The sequence below is a fragment of the Pan troglodytes genome, chromosome 16 (assembly GCF_028858775.2).
Source record: "Pan troglodytes isolate AG18354 chromosome 16, NHGRI_mPanTro3-v2.0_pri, whole genome shotgun sequence".
In the NCBI taxonomy this organism is placed as follows: domain Eukaryota; kingdom Metazoa; phylum Chordata; class Mammalia; order Primates; family Hominidae; genus Pan; species Pan troglodytes.
The window spans coordinates 5,097,536-5,112,925 of NC_072414.2; the positions used below are offsets into that span (position 1 = coordinate 5,097,536).

Genomic DNA, 15,390 nt, shown 5'->3' on the forward strand with positions numbered 1-15,390 from the left:
GCCCCGCTGGGGACCCTCCATGCTGCAGGCTAGGCCTTCATGCCCGCTTCAGGAGGGAGCTCTGGGCCGGCTGTCCTCGTGCTCAGCAGTGACCAAGGGCTGCCGCCCATGCTGGGAGGCTGCAGATCAGTTGTGCCACTGGGCTTTGGCCACTCAAACTCAGGCTGGGCCGGAACCTCCCCCACCCAGCCCTGTGCTCCCACTGTGACCTGGGGCATCCCCTGCCGGCTCTGAGCTTCAGGGTTCTGTCGTTCAATGCCTTGCCCCAAGACCAGCTGTGGGTGGGGTCAGGAGTCATCCCTTGGGCAGCCCTCGACCCACCGGATCTGGCTCACTGCTTGCACTATGGCTCTCTTCAGCAGCTGCTGAATGTTCCGGATGAGCTCAGCTTACTGAGGGAGGAGACGCCCTGAGCACCAGAGCCTGTCCTTGGTGAGGATCCCAGGAGGCCCAGCTGCTGCAGGCCTTGGTCAACACCTGAGCAACCAGAAGGAGTTGAATGCCGGGCCTGAGCTCTGACTGTGCAAGTTCTGCTCTCTCACTGGGTTTATCTTGGGCTTTTGGGCATTCTCCTTGGTGCGTTGTAAGTGGGGTGTTTTCCTCCAGGGCCTTCTATGGGCTGCTGGGAAGGTCCCTCAGTGGCAGTTCCCACGCCCCAGGCTTCAAGAGTCATCACTGCTGCTCACTCAGTGCACCCAGGAACGTTGGCCTGCCCCTGGCCTCTGGACAGCCCCTGAGGACCCAAACTCTGGGGGCCCAGATGCCCGCCCAGGCTGCCCCTCAGGGCTCTGTGTTGGGAAAGGCCATCCTCACACCAAGAACAGGAGGAAGACCCTGTGTTTCTTCTTACTGCCTGGCCCGTTTAATTTTCTGTGTGTAGGAACAAGCCTTTTTTCCATGTGATTGGGGTCTTTGCCTCGACCACCAGCTACCTCCTTGTGTGCCAGGGCCCGAGTCCTGCACCCCTCTGTCCCTGGGTTTGCCTCTTCCTGCACTGTCAGTGTCTCCATCACTTGGCAGGCACCCTTGTTGCGGGCAGAGGGTTTGCGAGAGCTGCAGCAGTTCTTGAGGCACTGAGAGGGTGCAGGGGGTTGGGCCTGCAGAAGGGGAAGGGAGGGAGGAGGGAAAGCATGAGGGGAGGGAGGGACTCAAGTTTTCTTGCCTGAGCTTGGGGGTATGGCAGACCAGCTGCTCCCACCCCACATCTTTCACAAATGTCTACAGGCCTGTAGTGGTTCTCACGGAGGTCCCAGGCTCTGAGAGCTCAGGGAATTCTCCAGAGCCAGCATCAGGGCCAGGACTGAGTTACTCTCTCACCCTATGGGGTTGCCCCATAGACAAGCTGGGCTGGATTGGGGAGTTACAGGCGACATGGAAAAGGGGACCTGTGGGTGCAGATCTTCGTGTCCCTGGCTCTGTATAGGATGAATGGGAGCAGTGGCTCCCAGCCCACCCCACCCTACCTGTCCACACCCGCAGTGCTGGCCCAGACCTGGGTTTCCACCTCGGGAGCAACTGTCCCAACCAGGGAGGGTCTCTGGGGAGCCCAGGGTCAGGATGACTGTGCCAGGACTCAAAGGGATTGGAGGAGGAGAGGAGAAACAGCTGCTTAGAAGTCAGGGGCCTTCTGGGGCAAAACTGCCTCCTGTCACTAAGGGGCCAGATTTCGGGACTCAGGGGTCTCACGCACAGAGGGCTGGTCTCCCGTGTGCTTGCAGCAGCCACGTGGCTTGTCCACATGAACTGCCGGGGGCTCCTCCTCTCTGCGCCCACAAGTCCTGGCCACCCAAGTCTGCTGGCACCTTCAGCAGCTCTGTCTCCACATGGTCGCGCATGAGGTTGGCATGCTGGCGGCCCTGGCTGCACTGCAGGTTGTCAGTGGTGATGGAGAAGGGCGCCTCCGTGGCATCCAGGGCGTGCTCCAGGCGTTGCTTCTGGGCCAGCAGCAGATCGGTCTCCGCAGCCAGCGCCTCCACCTCGCGCTGCAGCTCTGACTTCCAGCTGTGCGTGTCCTGCAGTCGCTCGCCCACACTGCGCGTGGAGACTTGCTGCGTCCGCTGCGCCAGCGCCTGGGTCTCCGCGGCCAGCTGCTGGCTCTCGTGCCCCTGCAGCTCCCGCTCCGACTGGTTGCAGTCGGCGAAGGCCTGGCGGTAGCGAGCATAGCAGTTCTGGAACCCCACCTCCAGCTGGCGGTGGCCAGGCCGGAGGACGTGTAGGCGCCCGTTTTGCGGACCACATCGTACTCTTTGCAGGGCAGCTCGCAGGGCGGCACTGTCTGCGGGGCCGGCTCTGGTAGGAGCACATCCGTCTGCACCATGGTGTCTGCCGCCCACCAGGGCCAGGGGAGTGAGGAGTGTGTGTGGTCAGCTTGCTGCGGTCAGCCCAGTGCAGTCAGCGGGGCAGCTCCAAGGGCTCAGTCCCAGAGCAGGACGCGGCTCCCAGTCGCTTGGGTGACACAGTAAACCAAGAGCTTCCTGTTGCCAAGAAACGGGGTCTCTTCTCCAGTGGCTAGGGGAGGGGGCATTCAGGGCGGCGGGCAGAATTGCCCTCTTAAAGGGCCAGGCAGCCCCAGCCCCACCTCAGGGCAATCAACAGTGGCCAAGGGTTCCTGTCACTTAGAGGATCCCAGGGCCAGCCCATCTCCAGCCTCTGTGTCCCACCCTTAGGGTTCAGGGTGTGGGTGGGGACCTCCTGCCCTGGCCCCTTCGTTGATTCATCCATTTGTTCCTGGTTTGCTCTCTGATCCTGTCCTGTGCGGAGCTCCACGCTCAGGGTGAACAAGACAGAGGAGGCTCTGCCCACCTGTCCCCTCAGGGCAGAGGGCTGTGGCTGTTGTGTGGGTGTTGGGTGTGCTGAGTGATAGTGTTACTTGATGCCGTACAGGTGGCTGCTCTCCCTGCCCTCCTGGCCCCAACAGCAGCCTGGTAGCACAGGGAGGGTCCCAGGCCAGGCCCCCTCAGGGGCAGTCTGAGGCAGTTCCTGCAGGGACTCCACTCCATTTTCTCCTGGACCTAGTGTCTGAGAGCCACGCCCTGGCCTCTGGCCTTCTCCTCCCAAGTCCCATCCAGGGTTCCCTCAGGCTGGGCACAGCGGGGAGGGAGGGAGTCTGAGTGTGCTTTTCCCTGGGGAGTTGAATTCAGCCTCTGGGTAAGTGTCCAGAGTCAGATGCCCAAATCTGCCCCACAGGGCGGAGGCAGGTCCTGTGCTGTGGAGGCTGCCCTGAAAGGCACCCAGGGCCATGCTGCCTGGCGGAGGCTGGATGGGCAGTAAGCGCCCCAGGACACATCGGCATCCCCCACACCTGGGGCCAGGGGAGCCCCAGCCTAGGCGCGATTCCCCACGCAGCCAGTGGAGGGCGGCTTTGGTCTGGCGGTGAGAAGCCTGCGGCTCCTGACTCGGCCTCCCCTCCGCCTGCCTGGCGCATGCACTCATGGGGACCCCAGCCCCTCCAGCCTCCTCTTCCCTGAGAACCCCGCACCAGAAAGTCCTCGCTAGGAAGTCCATGCCCTTCCTACAGCACAGGCCACTGGGCCCCTGTTCCTTCCACCTTCACCTCCTCTCCCACCACAGCCCGCGCCCTCACTCCAGCCAAAGGAGCCGGGGCTCCTCCTGGGCCATTCCCACCACCCCGCCCAGGTCTCTCCAGCACCACCATTTGCCGGCCAGTGCCCTCCTCCTGGACCTGACCTCCCCTGGTCCTGACCTCTCCCATGGCCAGAACCCTCAGTCCATGCTGCTGTCACCACGGTGTGCCTGGTCTGACACAGCCTCCTGATGGGGCTTTGAGGACAGCAGCCGGGAGACTTACCCCAACCCAGGCCGAGCCAGAACCTATTGCAGGTGGCCTGGGAACCTCTTCTCACTGTCCGTCAAGATTGGGAGGTCAGGGGACCTTCAGGGACTGGTGTGGTCTGAGAAACATCCTTGAGCCTCGCCATGACTCAGTTTCCCCAGATGGCAGCAGGCTGGAGCCCACGCAGGGCAGGATGCCAGGCTCCACCTTTTGTCTGGAACCTGCATTCACTGGGCACCTCTCTGTAGGCATAGCAGAGCAGAGCTGCCTGTTTCTGTCCCTGATCTGCAGCCCCAGGAGCCCGAGAGACCACCTAAGCCAAGGAGAAGGCCTCTGGGCCAGAGCCCAGCTCTGCGAAGTGGGAGACCTCTCAGCCTCCACTTCCAGGTGCCCTGAAGTCGTTGGCAGGGGGTGCTGCCTACTTGGGGCTCCCAGACTAAGGGAACACATTCACCTGGTGACCGCAATAGGCCCTGCAGGCTGAGGCACAGGATTTGACCAAGGACACATCAGAGTTAGGGGACTGGGCCCTGACTCCTGCCAGCTGCAAACTCCCAAAGCCCCCAGCCCTCTCATGGGGTGAAGACACCCTGAAGGACACTCCAGTGTGCTCCCACCTCTGGGTTCTGCCAGCCAGAGAGTGGGACTCTCAGGCCACATGTGTCTTGCTGGATCTCAGCTTCAGGGACCCAGGGTGCTGGCAGCTCTCTGAGACCTGGGTCGGGGGTGTCCATTAGAGCACCTTGGTCAGGACCCAGAGATGGGGAGGGCAGGGCTAAGAGCACCCCAGGCAGTTGGCATCTCCAGAAAGCAGGAGGTAGGGCATGGCTCTGTGACAGATGTCCCGTGACAGGGAGGATTGGAGGGAGAGAGGGACGTGCTCAGGGGCTGAGGGGCAGAAGAGACCACCAAAGGGCACCTTGGACACTGGATGGCCCCAGGAAGGCCCCTGAACCCCATCCTGATTGATCCAGGGCCAGTGACCTTGGCCCAGACTGCAGGCCTGGGGACTCAGATTCCTTTAATTTCTCAAGAAACTACTATACTCCTTTTTGGCATAGCTGTACGATTTTACATTCCCACCAGTCATGTGTGAAAGCTCCAGTTTTTACTCATGCTTCCCAGCGTTTGATGATTTATTTTTATTTTAGCTATTCTGATATATATGTGTTAGTCATTGTGGTCTTAATTTGCAAATTTGTAATGACTAATGATATTTAACATCTTTTCCTGTTCATAATTAAATACCATCTGTATTCCTTTTCATATATCATTAGCACAAATGTGAAAAATCAGAACAAAATTTTTCACACAACTTCAAAATTTTTAGAACAATACTCAAGGGAAAAAGGTGTTTATTTAGAACAATGAAAACAATGAGACATTAACTTCCAGCTTAAATAAAGTTGATTGTGTGCATAAAAATGGTAAAAATATTGGACTTTCTTGGCAAAAGAAGAAAGGGGAAGACTTTATATTTTCTGACATAATATTCATCATTTGTCTTTGGTTTGTGTATTATGTGTATGATTTTGAAAAACTGCATCAAAGATATAACTTTCTGGTGTTTGGTTTGATATTATCCTTGCAAACAGAAAAGTTGGCACATGTTTCTATATAAAACTGGTCAAAGTTGCCCTAGGAATGATCTTACATTGTACTTTCACTTTACATCATACTGTAAGAGTTTAATAATAGCTAAGGCATCAGCATTGATGTGGATTTATTATCCCTATTCAAGAGGTGGTGTGAGGTTTAGGAGAGTTATGTGCCCTTTATCATAAAACAAATCTATGAAGCATTTATATAAAAACCCAGTATTTCTGGTTTCAAATTCAGTACTGTGCCGTCTGCTTGATAGATTTGTTCGCAGGTTAGAGACATTTTATTGCATAACTTCCATGAAATATCACAGTTGTACTCTTGACTATGTTTGAATCACAAAAAGACTTTAATCTGCACTCAGTTCTTGCAACTAAAATCTTCAGTTTGAATATGAATTTCACTTAAAGAACATCCCTAGAAATTTCAGAGAGAAAAAGACTTTACTTGCAGAATACAATCTGCATTTGCTTTGACAACTAGTTAGTTCACATATGTAAAATAAGTCTACCTGTCTGTATGCATAATTTAGATGTAACAGTAGTGTGGTAATGACTTGTTAAAGCAATTAGAATGGCAGTGGATCATGGCACAATTAACCTTAAAAGCCATGAGCAGAATACATCACAAGCTATGATACAATAAATAGTCATTACGTTTAAAGTAGTATCCACATATAAGAACACAAAGCATATTTTAGCCCTTTAAATGAAAGCTTCATTCAGTCAATATTGGTCTTCCTGTAGATGCATTTATGAAACAAAACCACAAAACATACAGCTTACCCGCTTCTCAAAACTCATTGCACAATAGGTTGAGGGACTTCTCTACACCAGGACCTATTATTAAAACCAGTAAGTCCTCAGTGAAAATCATTTATTTGCCTGGAGTGTCATCTGATGTGTCTGTTGTAGGCAGCTGTGGCAGTGGTGGGTGGTTTAGTGACACGGACCCTGCCCACATCTGTCCATCCATCAGTGGGCTAGTGTCTCTCTGGCTGCACATGAGAAGGGTCTATAGGAGTTAACGGCATTAGCATGGGATTGAAAAGAAATCATCTTGGATTCAAACTTCCATTTCAGTATTCATTTCCAGCTAAGTTTGTGTAGCATGCTTAACGTTTCTGAAGCTCAATTTTAGTAATGGTAAAGTATATCTGCCTAAAAGACAGGGACACATCCCAGTTTTGTGTTTTTTTATTTTTATTTTATTGTATTTTTCTTGAGACGGAGTTTTGCTCTTGTGGCCCAGGCTGGAGTGCAATGGTGCAATCTCGGCTCACCACAACCTCTGCCTCCTGGGTTCAAGGGACTCTCCTGTTTCAGCATTGTGAGTAACTGGAATTAATTACAGGTGCCCACCACCACGCCCAGCTAATTTTTTGTATTTTTAATAGAGACGGGTTTCACCATGTTGGCCAGGCTGGTCTTGAACCCCTGACCTCAGATGATCCACCCACCTCAGATGATAATCCCGCCAAGTGCTGGGATTACAGGTGTGAGCCACCATGACTGGCCTTATCCTCAAAAAAGAACTTATCAAAATTGTATGTGTGTGTGTGTGTGTGTGTTTTAAGTAGAGTAACACTATATTAAAATGCCACTATATATGTTCTAACAAAAAATCTCAATTTAACAAATGTATGTGGGGAGAGGCAGAGAGAGAGGGAGAGAGGGAGGGAGAGAGAAGGAGGGAGGCAGAGAGAGAGAGAAGAGAGAGAGAGAGAGAGATATCTCTGGTGTCTCTTCCTTTTTGGATGATGACCCCAGTCCTAACAGATTAGGGCCTTACCCTTTTGCCCCTATTTAACTTTACCTTCTTAAAAGCTCCTTCTCCAAATACACTCACACTGGGAGATAGGGCTTCAGGTTAGGAGTTCTGGGGGGACATAATTCTCTCCAGAACAGACACTAATATCATGAGTGCTCAGATTGCTAGTGAATATGTTCTTGTTACAATTATTTTTACTTTGCAGTTTTAGATAATGAATACTTGGATAATAAATACCCACTGTATTCTAATTTTTTCAACACTTCTTACTTGCATGGATTCTAAACAGAAGCCCAATGTAATTCTTATGTCTGTTTCTCTGTAGACAATGTGTTTCTTCCTCTGCCTTATTTTAATCTTTTATCTTTGTTACAGGTTTTCTACAGTTTGAATATGATAATCCTAGGTATATTTTTAAAATATTCATCCTGCTTGGTGTTCTCTGAGCTTTTTGGATTTATAATTTGGTGTCTGTCATTAATTTGTGTTTTTTCCTAGTTAAAAAAATGAACTTTATAGATTTTACATTCTCAACTTTCACTTATTTTCAAAATGAGAGACAAGACACCTAAACTCCAAGATTTCAGTCCTGAATGCAATAGTACCAGATTTTCAAGTTGCGTAAGTGAACTGCATAAACACCACTAGTTTCAAGTGTACCCTATAAGAAACACATGGACATACTTGCGTTGTTTAACCACACGGTGTCATATCAATAAACATCAAAGTATCTGACATGTATTTGTCCATTAAAGGTAAACACAACTCTGAGTATCAAATTAAATTAATCATTTGCCTTTTATAATCTAAATCAGAAACTGGAAAACAAGAAGAATGTAGAGGTAAGTGGCTGAAAATGCTCCGCTTACTGCACACAAGCATATCATGACAAAGAATGCTAGAAGTAGCTTTCCTCAGAAGTAATAATTGAACATTTAAAATATTATTTTATCAGAAAAGTTAAAGCTTTTAGTGTAAAAAGCATGGTAAATGACATTTTAACTTAATAGTTAACTATATAGCAAATTATAGATTTCAAGCAATTAGTTACCCACATTTCACCAGAACATTCAGTGAAAGTGTCTACTCTCAACATTGACCAGAACCTTCCTGTTCTGAAGTGTCTACTCTTTAGACTTGCTTCAGCTTTACATATCTGTAAAACCTAAGATTACTCAATGAGAAGTTACAGCTTATTCTGTACTAGATACACATAATATATATAGATTTAGAACAAATGGAGGTTTTTCAACTTCAAAAAAAGTATTTTAATTTACACAATGTTAGACTGTTTTTCACCCATGTGTATACATAACACTGTTTCCCAAATTCACAGGGTCCACTTCCATAATTCTAAAGCAAAAATAGAGGCACATAAATGGATAATAATTCATAGTTTTATGCCTTTTTTAACCTATCTTTAAAGAAATTCAATTGCCATTTAGACAAAGAGGTGATGAACCTGTAACAAATTTCTATGACTTGGAAAATTAAAGGTTTAAAAATCCTAAATGTTGTAGCTCTGGGCAGTTTGCAATCTGTGCATGGGTTCACTCACCCTATGGTCCGTGAACTCCCTTATCCTGCAAGCTGTAGGTACTTTCAGCAAATATGAGACTCAATAAGACTAAGGAAGGGCTTGTTTAAATTAGTTCCCCTCACAGTTGATTCTAATCTTGCAATGAACAGATTTAATGTACTAGTGAGTTAAATTTTAAAGTAATTATAAAGCCATTTACTCTATCATAAATGAATGAAATGTAAGAATCACACTTAAAACAAGTCTTTCATTTTAATGAATGGTATCTTTCATTTATTTACAAAGGAATTCACTTGCCAGCAGCATTTAAATATAGAAATAGTCTCGTCTTTTCTCTAGTGCCTTTTATAAAGCAGTGCCATTTCTAACTAGGTGTATTTGTTTCCCAGCTATTCAGTAAATACACTATAGGTATCTAATAGATTCAAGAAAAGATTGGAAAATTGAGAAGATTTAGCATTTTAAACATTTGAAAAATGTTGCTACAAAGCATAGATTATGAATGCATTAGTAAAATAAATTGACACCTTATGTGAGAATCATTAAGTTGGTTTAATTATATCACAGAAGTATGGGCTCACTAATATTTATACCAATTTATGCTAATTAAACCAGAAAGTTTCTGTAGGTAATTCAGCTCTGAGCAACCATTTAATAGGGTTATGAAAAACAGAACCAATGGTTATATAATACCCAGAATATAAACCTCAGCAAATTCAAACTTTTGGAATGGCAACACAAATGAGAATGAGAGGCAATATTTCATTTCAAAGTACCATAGGCTGCTAAGAGTGTTCTTTTCTTTTAAAAATTTGTGTGGTTGTTAGTAATGTACCTTAACACTGGTCCTCCTTGACAGCGGTGTTAGAGATGGTTAGGTAGAACCTATATTACGGAAGTCAGCGTTGCCCATTTCTTTAGTTCAGTGATTAAAATTGAATCGCTTTTACAAAACAATTGAACTGCTGCTTACAATATAAATAGAATACCAACAGGATTCCTGTTGTATTCACATTATTCTCTAATTAGTATTTTTGCATTTCCACTCTGACCTGACCTTCAGTAGTTCCTTTATTTTTATTTTCAAGCATTTTTGTGAGTATATAATAGGCACATATATTTATGGGGTGCATGAGATGTTTTGATACAGGCATGCAGCATGAACTAATCACATCATGGAGAGTGGGTATCCATCCCTTTAAGCATGTATCCTTTGTGTTACAATCCAATTAGATTCTTTTAGTTATTTTTAAATGTACAATTATTGACTAGAGTTCCCCTGTTGTGCTATCAAATAGTATGTCTTATTCATTCCTTCTCCCTATTTTTGTACCCATTACCCGTGCCCTGTCTCCCCCCACCCAGCCCCCTTGTACTTACTATGTCCATGGGTTCAATTGTTTTGATTTTTAGATCCCACAAATAAGTGAGAACATGCAATGTCTGCCTTTCCATGCTTGGCTTATTTCCCTTAACATAATGATATCCAGTTCCTTCCATGTTGTTGCAAATGACTGAATCTCATTCTTTTTAGGGCTGAATAATACTCCACTGTGTGTATCTACCACATTTTCTTTAATACATTAATCTGTTGATGGACACTTAGGTTGCTTCCAAATCTTAGGTATTGTCAACAGTGGTGCAACCAACATGGGAGTGCAGATAATTTCTTCGATATACTCATTTCTTATTTTGGGGGTATATATCCAACAGTGGGATTGCTGGATCATGTGGCACCTCTATTTTCAGTGTTTAGAGGAACATCCAAACAGTTCTCCACCGTGGCTGTACCAGTAGTACCTTAAAATGCAAATGCAATTGGTAAAAGAATAAGGCAGCATGTAGTACTTGCACTTACAAATACTACCAGTTTTGTAACAATTTGCATTTTTTTGTCCTTGAAAGAGTAACCACTTAATAAAACAGATATTTAAAAACGCAGTATTCCTTCCTTTGCATGGCATGCAGGAATGGTGAAAGCAAAGAAACAGTCATCCCTTCTCTTCCCCCCACTTCTGGTCTCCCGAAATAGGAATGCCAGGTCAGACAGGTGGAGGAGGGAAATGGGGCACAGGTCAAGGTATGATGAATCTCTTAAAAAGAAATCCGGCCAGGTGCAGTGGCTCACGCCTCTAATCCCAGCACTTTGGGAGGCCGAGGTGGGCGGATCACGAGGTCAGGAATCGAGACCATCCTGGAGAACACGGTGAAACCCCGTCTCTACTAAAAATAATACAAAAAAATTAGCCGTATGTGGTGGCGGACGCCTGTAGTCCCAGCTACTGGGAGGCTGGGGCTGGAGAATGGCATAAACCCGTAGGGCGGAGCTTGCAGTGAGCGGAGATGGCGCCACTGCATTCCAGCCTGGGCGACAGAGCGAGACTCCTTCCCCCCACCGCCAAAAAAAAAAAAAAAAAAAAACACTTTCCCCAGAATGCTAGCCCGATGGGAACTCCACCCCATCCATTCCAACCTAGTAAGGATAGTTTAGTTTGTCTTTTCTGGTCTCACTTCTTTACATCTAGTGTTGTTTTTTTGTTTCTGTTATTAAATTTCAGAAGACAAACCTTGGCATTTTCTAAAAGAAATTATTTTTTACCTAAATACATTGGACTTTGGTCTTAATTTGAAGGAATAGGATAAGTGGACTTTAAGAGAGCGTTCCTACTCCTCCTCTTCCAGTGGCTGCTCTGGGTCCCTGAAAGAGGGTGTGATGTGAACCATCTGGGTTGTGAAGTGGATTTTGTTGAGCCTGTGTTTTTTAAGTCCATTAGTCCTGCCTGAGGCTGTACACCCTGGAATCCTTGGCTTCACCTCTGGACCACCTTCAGCCAAGTGGTGATGGTGGAGAGGGTCCCCCCATCTTCCAGGACATGTGACAGTTTGTAGGTGGTGAGATGGAGGGGGCAGCTTTTAAATCTTCCAGTATCCATCCCCGCTGCTGGCGGTGCTCTCCCCATCGTCCTTGTCCAGGACTCCCATCAGGGTCTCAATCTCTTCTGTGATGCTCTGACTCACATGCTGGGAGGCCCTTTTCCCAATGTAGTCCCTGATGTCCACATTGGCGTCCTATGTCCCCACTAGCAGCTTCACCATCTCCAAGGTACATGGCTGCCAAGTGCAGGGCGGTGTAGCTCTGGCCTTGCTGTTCCCAGGCAGCAGAGGCTCGTTGGGGAAGTTGACCAGCATGGCCAGAAGCTCCAGCCTGCAGTGCTAGGTGCCTGCGCAGGCAGGTGAGGCTGTGATGAAGCCCAGAGTGGCCAGCAGGCCGGCTGGCACGGGGACAACCCCCTAAGCTGTCCACTCCCCATCGGAGGCCGAAAGCAGCCAGCCGTCCTCCCTGGTCCAGCTCATCCAGCCCCGCAGCTCTCCTCCTCCGCGGACGGGAAAGCCAGCGCTGCGCCGCCAGAGTCACTCGCCTCTGCGGTGTCCTCGGAGGAGGAGATCCCAGGCTGCTGCCTCTAGGACACAGGTTCCTCTTCAAGGGCGGGGCGCTGCCCCTTCCCAGATCGCTCAAGTTCTGGCGTAACGGCCTCGGGGCGGTAGCCCCCCAGGAGCTGCCCGTGTCCGCCTCCTGGCAGCCATGGGGCGGGGGCTCCAGGCCCTCTCTGGTCCCGGGTCCCGCGTCTGGGGTAGGGGCTGGTGGAGCCGGCGAGCTCTTCCTGCGTCCCCGCCGCTCAGGGCGGCCCGTGCAGGGTCTGGGCTCCCCGTCGCCCAGCTCGGCCCTGCCTGTGGAGCACCTCGGGGACCGCTGTTTCAGGGAGGGGATGGTGAATGCTGCGCTCCGCGTTCACGTGGACGGGGGACAGGTCCCAGGGGCGCGGCCTCAGGCGGAGGACCCGCCAGAACCTCTTCCTGAGACGCCATCAGCGGGGTCCGTGCAGTGGCCACAGCGTTCACCCGGAGATACATTTAAACAGTTTTATTCTCCTGTTTTTTTTTTTTTTTCATTCCAGAAACCATTACTACTATGCAACAAAGTAAAAAATCTAGTTTAAATAATAATTTGATACGGTCAGGTGGGGATGAGTGCACACGTGTGTGTACACACACACGCAGGCTCTAAATGGGATATTTTGGTGGAGCAGAGGGATAAGGCTTTTATTTCGTTGGTGTGTTGAGTTAGAATCGCCCTTCTCACAAATAATTTAAATCAAGAGTTTTGTTAAAGCTAATTTGTACACCTAGGCAACATCTTTTCTCCATATATTTATACACATATACACGTCTCTAATATTTGCATTTATTACTTCATCTAAAAGAGCTTGGAAAAAGGGTCCTAAGTCTTGGCTAGTTAAGGTAAAAATCTATATTTTAAGGTAATAAAAACTTTTGCTATGGACAGAGACATCTGTGGGTGAAGCTGATTGATGTTCCATTGAAGGAAATGATATGGGGTTTTCTAAGGGAAAGCCCAGCATGCTGCAAGGAGAGAGGAGGTCCCGGGAGGGAATTGGAGTCAGCATTAGGATCTAAGTGTCACAGGGGAGTGTGCTCCCAAAAAAGACTGTGACTGTTTCTGTGTCCATCCTGAACTGGTTACCATGAGTGTGTGTGTGTGTGTGTGTGTGTGTGTGTGTGTGTGTGTGTGTGAATTAAAAGAGGAGTTACATGCTGGGGCATTTCTGGTATCTCAACTGGCATCTCAGCTGCTGGTGATGATGGCTATACATTTTCCTCAGTATTCAATGGTGCGTATTTCGAGTTAACAATCCACCCACTGGCTGAGGCAGGTGGATCATCTGAGGTGAAGAGTTCGAGACCAGCCTGGCCAATATGTGAAACTCTGTCTCTACTAAACATACAAAAATTAGCCAGGCATGGTTGCAGCACCTGTAATCCCAACTACTCGGGAGGCCAAGACAGGAGAATTGCTTGAATCCAGGAGACAGAAGTTGCAGTGAGCTGAGAAGGGCCACTGCACTCCAGCTTGGGCAGCAGAGTGAGACTTGGTCTCAAAAAAAAAAAGTTATTGTGACATGCTGTACACATGCTGTGCACATTCACAAATTCAGTGTCTCCCAGAAGTCTGAGATTCTTTTTTTCTTTCTTTCTTTCTTTTTTTTTTTTTGAGACAGAATTTCACTCTTGTTGCCCAGGCTGGAGTGCAATGGTGTGATCTCGGCTAACTACAACCCCCACTTCGTGGGTTCAAGCGATTCTCCTGCCTCAGCCCAAGTAGCTCCTGCCTCCCAAGTAGCAGGGATTACAGGCATGTGCCACAATGTGCAGCTAATTTTTCATTTTTAGTAGAGTTGGGGTTTCTCCACGTTGGTCAGGCTGGTCTCGAACTCCTGACCTCAGGTGATCCACCTGCCTCGGCCTCTCGAAGTGCTGGGATTACAGCCATGAGCCACCATGTCCAGCCAGAAAGTTTTAAGGCTATGATTATTAGACCATCATACAAACAAAAAGTACTTAAAAAGTCTCAGGAATGCAGTCCCTCATTGGCCTGGTATGACTAAGATAAAAAGAAGTTGGTCGTGAAAATTTCTGAATGTGGTTTAGGACAAGGAACCCCAGTAAGATTCAGAGACAACCTAGAAAATTGAAAGACAATTTTACTACCCAAATCACCCTTCTATAAAAAATAATAGAAGATGTAAAATATGAAAATAAAACTGTCCTCTGGGCCCTCAATTTTCTATGTTATTGGGAAGGCAGGCAGCTACTCAGCAGTTATATCCCATAAGAATGGATAACACTAAAACAACTGACAGCATCAAGTGTTGGTTAGAAAGTGGAACTAATTCTCTCAAACATTTTCATTGTAGCTTAAGATGGCACAACCACTTAGGAAAATGTCTCCCCATTTCATACAATGCCAAATATATACTTATTTTATAACCCAGAAAATCCACTCTTACGTACTTAAACTCAAGAAAAGTGAAAATATTATTACAGAAAAACGTGTATATCTGATTTGTTCATAGCAGGTTTATTCATGATAGCCTCAAATCAGAAACTGCTTTTGTGTCTATCGATAGTGGAATGGATTATAAACAAAACAAGCAAAGGCCTCAAACCTGTGGTATAGTCATAAAATTGAGTATTACAAAATAAAATTAATGAATAATCAATAGGAGCAAAATGATGTGTCACAAGCATGTTTAGTGAATGAACATAAAAATTATATAATTTATAGTTTCACTTACGTAAATGGTGAAAACAGACAAAACTATCCTTTTGTGGAAAGAATCAAAACCATGGAAGCCTCTGTGTTCAAATACTGACTGGAAAAGGGCATGAGAAAACGTGTTTCTGCCAGATCTTCTATATGCCTGATGTACATTCACTCGATGTATTTTGCATATACTATTTTTGCAAATAAAACTGAGACGCAAAATAACTCAAGAGAAAATAGCTAGAAATAGGTAGAGTTGGGATAGAAGCCTTGGAAGCTCCCCCCTACCTTGCTCACATGGCACAGGCCAAGGAAGCCCTGGGACAATGCTGTCAGCGATCTGAAGGCCTTCCAGGGGAGCCCGCCAGCCCATGCCGGTGCCCGAGCTGCCCGCCGCCATCTGAATATGTTGCAAAGACAGTGCTGGCCTGGCAACCGGTGACGCTCCATGCCCCACCCCGACCCCCAATTCTACCCAACTAGCGGCAACCCTAGAGACAGATGTCTGGGCAGCAGCGGCTAAGTCTGGCAGTTGGCCAGGCGGCCAAAGGACGGGAACTG

At 47.6% G+C, this 15,390-nt stretch overlaps 1 protein-coding gene and 1 pseudogene across 1 annotated transcript; both read right to left on the reverse strand.

The window, feature by feature from the left end:
- Positions 1 to 809: 809 nt before the first annotated feature.
- Positions 810 to 5,048, reverse strand: LOC134808434 (tektin-4-like; annotated as a pseudogene).
- An 83-nt stretch (positions 5,049 to 5,131) lies between these two features.
- LOC129137201 (ankyrin repeat domain-containing protein SOWAHC-like) lies at positions 5,132 to 15,229 on the reverse strand. The gene is made up of 2 exons (XM_054667346.1): positions 15,118 to 15,229; positions 5,132 to 12,497 (listed from the first exon to the last, which is right to left on the reverse strand). Exons 1-2 carry the CDS (start codon positions 15,227 to 15,229, stop codon positions 11,695 to 11,697), a joined length of 915 nt encoding a protein of 304 aa, XP_054523321.1. The 3' UTR covers positions 5,132 to 11,694.
- Between the last annotated feature and the right edge of the window lie 161 nt (positions 15,230 to 15,390).